Genomic DNA, 5406 nt, shown 5'->3' with positions numbered 1-5406 from the left:
ATGGCAGGTGGTGTGTCCCTAGCATTTCAGTTCATGTCGCCGCGTATCCTGGCGTGTCACAGTATCACAGCATGTCTCTGCGCATCCTGGTGTGTCATGGCATGTTGCAGCATGTCGTGATGTGTCCTGGCATGTCACTGCATGTTATGGTGTGTCACTGCGTGTCTGTCGTGGCGTGTCACTGCACATTGCAGTGTGCTGCCACGTATCGTGGCATGTCACTGTGTCCTGATGTGTCACTGCGTGTTGTGGCGTGTCACCACATGTCACTGCGTGTCTGTTGTGGCATGTTGCTTTGTATCATGATGTGTCACCACAGGTCACCATGTGTCACCGTGTGTCTACTGTCCCTGGCTCACAGCTCTTGTCCTTCTGCCTCTCTCCATGGAGCTGAAAGGGGGGCAACAGGCCCTCCCCATGTTCCCCTGTAGTGGGAGTGCACTCCATTTTGGACCACTTTCCCCCCTTTCGGTGCCGCGGTCCCCCAGGGGGGGCCTGGCAGCACCGTGGCTTTGTGCCCCCACGGGCAATGCAGCGCCTCCGGCAGCGAAGGGGTGCCAGCGGCAGTGCCAGTGCTGGCACCAGGCGGTGACAGATGGTGGAGGGACGTGGCTGCAGCCGGAATGACAGATGAGGTGCCACCGCCGCCATCACCGTGCTGCCGCTGGCACCGAGACGCCGCTGTCACCGAGATGCCACTGTGATGGCACTGTCATGACACTGCCACTGTCGCCAGAATGCCACTGTCCTGGGATTGCCACCGTCAGTGCGATGCCCCTGTCATGGCACTGGCACCGCGACGGCACTGTTGCTGTCACTGAGATGCCACTGTGATGACGCTGCCACTGTCACGGCGCTGCCAACTGTCCCCAAGATGCCACTGCCATGCCAGTGTCATTGTCACGGTGCCACTGCCGCTGCCACCGCGCTGCCGTGCCGAGGTCCCCTCTCCCTGGGAACCGTGGGGACACCGAGGGGACAAAGACCCCCCCGCGTCCCCTTCATCCGGCCAAGGGGCGGGGTCCGGGCCCGAGGGGGCGTGTCCACCCAGCGCCTGGGCGTGGCCGGGGCGGCAGTGGGTGTGGTCGGGCGGTGGGCGGGGCAAACGCGGCGCTTCCCGGCGGCAAAAGTGCGGCGGGCGCCGAACTTCGGCCAAACTTTCCCCGCTTCGCCGCCAGCCCGGTCCCGGTCCCGGTTCCCTGCCCGCCATGCCCCGCCGCGGCTGACACCGCCGCCATGTACTCCCCGTACTGCCTCACCCAGGTACGGGCGGGGGGCGCGGGGCCGGTGCCGGTACCGGGCGGAGCGGGGCCGGTATCGGGAGGGCTGTCCGGGGCCGGGAGGGCGCCGGTACCGCGGGGCGGGGATTTGGCTGCGCGGCGCGAACGGCCGCGGTCATTCTAAGCGGGATGGGAGCGCTGCGGACCGACCTCGGTACCGGAGGGACTGCGGCGCCGTTCCAGCGCTCGGTACTGGCGGGGACCCCGCAGGTGGCTGCCGCCGGGGGCGATGGGGAGCGCCGGTTCCACTCCCGCGGGTGGGCAACACTGGGACCTCCTGGACGGCCGCTGAGTGCCAGTCCCCAGCCGCCGTCCCGCTGCGGCCCCGTTATCTCCGGTCCCGCTCCGCCTCCCGGCGGGGGCTGCGGCCGCTCCCGGGACATCGCCTCGCGAAGGAGCGGGGCAGAGCGGCCCCGGTGCTGCCCAGTGCCTGGCTGAGCACCTCGCGGTCCCCGATTTCTGCAGCGGTGTGTGCGGGGGGGTCGGGATCGTACCAGGGGTTCCCAGACTTTTTTTTTTTTTTTAGGGTGGAGGGGCTCGGTCTCGAGGCGGGAGTGGAGTCAGGGGTGCCCTCATAGCAGCGGGGGGACCCCCATAGAGGAGAGGGAAACGCAGCACTGGAGGGGCTCCAGGCTTGGTCCTGCTGGGGCCCCCCACCCGGGGGATACAGTCTGGGGACTGTGCCACTGTAGAGGGGGCTCTTCCGGAACCCCCCTCCACTTTCTGAGGGCGCCCCCCCTGGCTTTTACAGCCCCCTTGTTCCTGCAGCGCAGTCGGGGCTCGTCTGGGTTTCACCCCCCCCTCCCTTTGCCCTTTTCTCCCGCTTTTCGGGGCGGTTTTGGCGGCCGGTTGCGTCTGGGCGGGCGGCCAGCGGCGCTTCTCGCAGCTTCGGCGCCCGCCCCACACACGCGTGTGCACGCGCCAGGAGCACGGCATTGCACATGCGTGTGCCCCTGCCCGCACATGCCAGCGCACATAGCTGTGCCGCAGCGTGTGGGCTTACCTGGGCACGGCTGTTTGCATGCTGCACACCTGTGCACACCTGCAGTGCTGTGCTGCATACACACGTGCACCGTGTCCCTATGGCACAATCTCACCTTCCCTTGTGCCCAGGCACGTGCTCACGGGTGCTGTGCGCTCACATGGATTTGCACGAGTGTTGCACGTTCACGCGTGCTCCTTGTACGGAAGCATTTGCGTGCACAGACACCTGCACATGCGTGTGCGCCCATCTCTGCTCTGTGTCTCACAGCCCTGTAGCTGTTTCTGGGCGGTTTTGGGTCCGTGCCACAGGTTTTGGCACGGATCGTGGCACGTATAGCAGCCGCTCCCGCTGGGCCCTGCTTGTTAGCCGTAGGCACCCCGCGCACCGCTCCCATCGCGGCTCCTCGGTGAGTGCCGTGAGCGAACCCGCAGCTCTGGGAACGTGCCGTCACCGCTCCTATAGCGGGATGTGCCCCACGTGCTTCTCCTATAGGGAAAATCCAGGCACTCTGTGCACTGCTCTGGTGCCACAGCGGTGGGCAAAGGGTGGTTCCTGTAGTAAGCTGCTTTATGCCCTCCTGCAATGCGATGCCAGCCCAACCTGCAGCCCCCTATGGGACATTATGCCCACCTTATATAGCCTGCTCTATGGGGCATTCTGCCCATCTCCCAGCATCCTATGGGGCTCGCAGCAGCCCTCTATGGGGCATTCTGCCTGCCTTGCAGCCCTCGATAGGGTGAGCAAGCGCACGGGCAGACAAAACCTGGCAGCACAAAGTGCCTGTGGCCATTTTCTCTCCAAAACACAGGAGGAAATATCCAGTGGCACCCCCTATATCCAGACATCCACAACCCTCCCCCACCGTGCACCGACCCCTCCTGTCCCCACCCCAACCCCTCGGCAGCATTGTACCCTGTGCTGTAGGACTGCAACGGGATGCGGCACGCTGTGGCATGACACATGGCATGGCAGCGCCCTGACGCCTGCGTGTGCATGAGTGGAACAGGGCTGGATGCACTGTATGTAACGGGCGTGCACATGTATGTAACGGAGCAGTGCACACGTGGCAGCTGCGTGCTTTGCGTGTCCTGCAGTGCATCTCTGAAGCGTGTGCTCGCCGTGTGCCCACATGTGATGACCGTGGGGACCCCCTGGTACCCGTGTGTGTCCCTGAGGCTCTGCCACACGCATGTGCGGGCCCCACGCGTGGCCATGGCTGATGCAATCGGTGCGGGGAGGGCGGTAGGGAGGCCCCCCCGCCACGTGCGAGGTGCCCAGAGTGAGGCAAGGGTGGTAACACGCGTGGACGCGGGGCTGGGGGTGCTGCACGCATGCCGTGCCGTGTGCCGAGCTGTGTCCCCCCCCGGGCTGCGGGGCATCAATAATAGAGGAGCCCTCGGCCGGGCTGGGGGGGTCGGGAAGCCCTGAATTATTGATGTGCCACAAAAAGCTTTCTTGGCCGCCGCAGCACCACGGGGCCCCCCCGGCCCGGGCTGGCAGGAGGCCATGGGGAGGGGGGGGTGGCTCCAGGGTCCTGCGGTGCCAAACTGCATCCCCGCGTCCCCTCGAGTGGCTCTGGGCCCTCCACGTGGCCGCGGGCGGGCGATGTCCCTGTGTCCCCTCCGTGGCCACCTGCAATCCCTGGACCCCCCCAGCACCGTCCCTCCGGGCTGCCTGCACCCCCCCCCCCCCAGCCTCGGGGAAGAGCCGGGGAAGGGGTTTGGCAGCCCCAAAGGAAGGGGCCGCAGGCAGGGGGGGATTTTTGGCGGCTTTTTGGGTTATTTTCTCTCGCGGCGAAGCTGAGGGGCCGAGGGGGGGAGGCTGCTGGCAGCGGTGCACGAAGGCGGGCGCTGCCGGGGGGGAGCACGGGGGCTGCGATTTTTTTTTTCTTTTTTTTTTTTTCTTTTAATTTAATTTAATTTTATTTTATTTTCTGTCCCCCTCCCTGTTTTTTTTTTTTCGGCGGCATCTCCTCCCCCTCCGCCGCAGCCGGGCGCTGGCGCTTTGCCGGGTGCTTACAGCTGCGGACGCGGCAACGTGGCTTCGCCCAAAGACTGCAGCTCAATGCGGGGCCGCGCAGCCAATTGCAGCCCAGCTGCACCCCGAAGGGGACCCCGGCATGGGAGGGGACCCCCACGCCACTGCCACCACCGTCACCGCTGTCACTGCTGGGCGAGAGGGCGCAGGCGTGCGGGCGGACCCGTCTGGGAGACTCTAGATCCTTCCATGGCGCCGCGGCCACCTGGCACTGCCCCAGCGTGCAGGAGGGGACACGGGGGTGTCACTGCCACTCGGTACCACTGCCAGCTCTGACCCCAGGTGGCTGCGGGGGTCCCGGGGCCGAGGATCCAGATCGCTCTGTGCCCCTTGTCCCATCTGCATGGCCGTGGTGAGGAGAGGATGGCATCGAGGTGGGCAGGATTGGGACGCAGGCGGCCACGGGGGGATGGAGGTGGCCAGGAGGGGTCTGTCCATCCCAGCCACACCTGGCGGCTTTGTCCTGATGCAGCCCAACTGTTGTCCCCACTGTCAGCACCCCAAGATAGCGGAGGGACTCAGCCGTCCCCTGCACGTCCCCTCTTCATGCCCCCCATGGTGCTGATTTTGAGCTTTTTGCAAAGGAAAAAGAAATTTAAAAAAAAAAAAAAAAAAGGAGAGGAGGAGGAAAAGGGGCTGGAGAGCACGACCCCCCCCTAGCCCCCCGCTTTTTTGAGGTGAAAGTCGTTGGTTTGGGGTTGGGTGCCTCCCCCCGGCCCTGCTCCCGTAACTCCCAAATTTGTTTTTTTTTTTTTAATCTTTTTTTCTTTTTTTCCCCTTCGCACAGAGGGAATTAATTACGGCGGGGGGGTGGGGGGAGGGTGAGTGACGGGGGGGCATTGGCTCCGAGCGCTGCGCGGGGATTTGAGGGCAGAATTGGAGCTTTTGGGCCGTTCCGCACCGCCGCGCGCTGGGGCCGCTCCGGGGTTGGGGAAAGCAGCCAAAATCCGGGGTTTTTCCCCCCAAAAAAGGGCGTGCCGAAGGGCGCGGGACCGTTTCGGGGGGAGAACCCCGCGTCCTCGCGCGACCCCCACCCCCAAAAAGTGCGGGGTTTGCCGCCCCCCCTCCCCGCGTGGCTTTGGCTCCGCGCGCGGAGTTTCCCGG

General features: G+C 65.1%; 1 protein-coding gene across 5 annotated transcripts in view; it reads left to right on the top strand.

The window, feature by feature from the left end:
* Positions 1-1089: 1089 nt before the first annotated feature.
* The window catches only part of NFIX (nuclear factor I X), a 13688-nt gene continuing 9371 nt past the window's right edge, over positions 1090-5406 (top strand). For 3 of the 5 annotated variants that reach the window (XM_021382963.1, XM_021382964.1, XM_021382961.1), the window contains exon 1: positions 1090-1263. In XM_021382963.1, the coding sequence (XP_021238638.1) occupies positions 1237-1263 (27 nt within the window). In that variant the 5' untranslated portion in view covers positions 1090-1236. The remainder of the gene's footprint in view (positions 1264-5406) is intronic. The other 2 variants (XM_021382965.1, XM_021382960.1) reach the window with 2 other exon arrangements.

This window comes from Numida meleagris, unplaced genomic scaffold, assembly GCF_002078875.1.
Source record: "Numida meleagris isolate 19003 breed g44 Domestic line unplaced genomic scaffold, NumMel1.0 unplaced_Scaffold322, whole genome shotgun sequence".
NCBI lineage: Eukaryota > Metazoa > Chordata > Aves > Galliformes > Numididae > Numida > Numida meleagris.
Note: the sequence above shows the minus strand (reverse complement) of the source record. Positions and strands in the feature narration are given on the sequence as shown.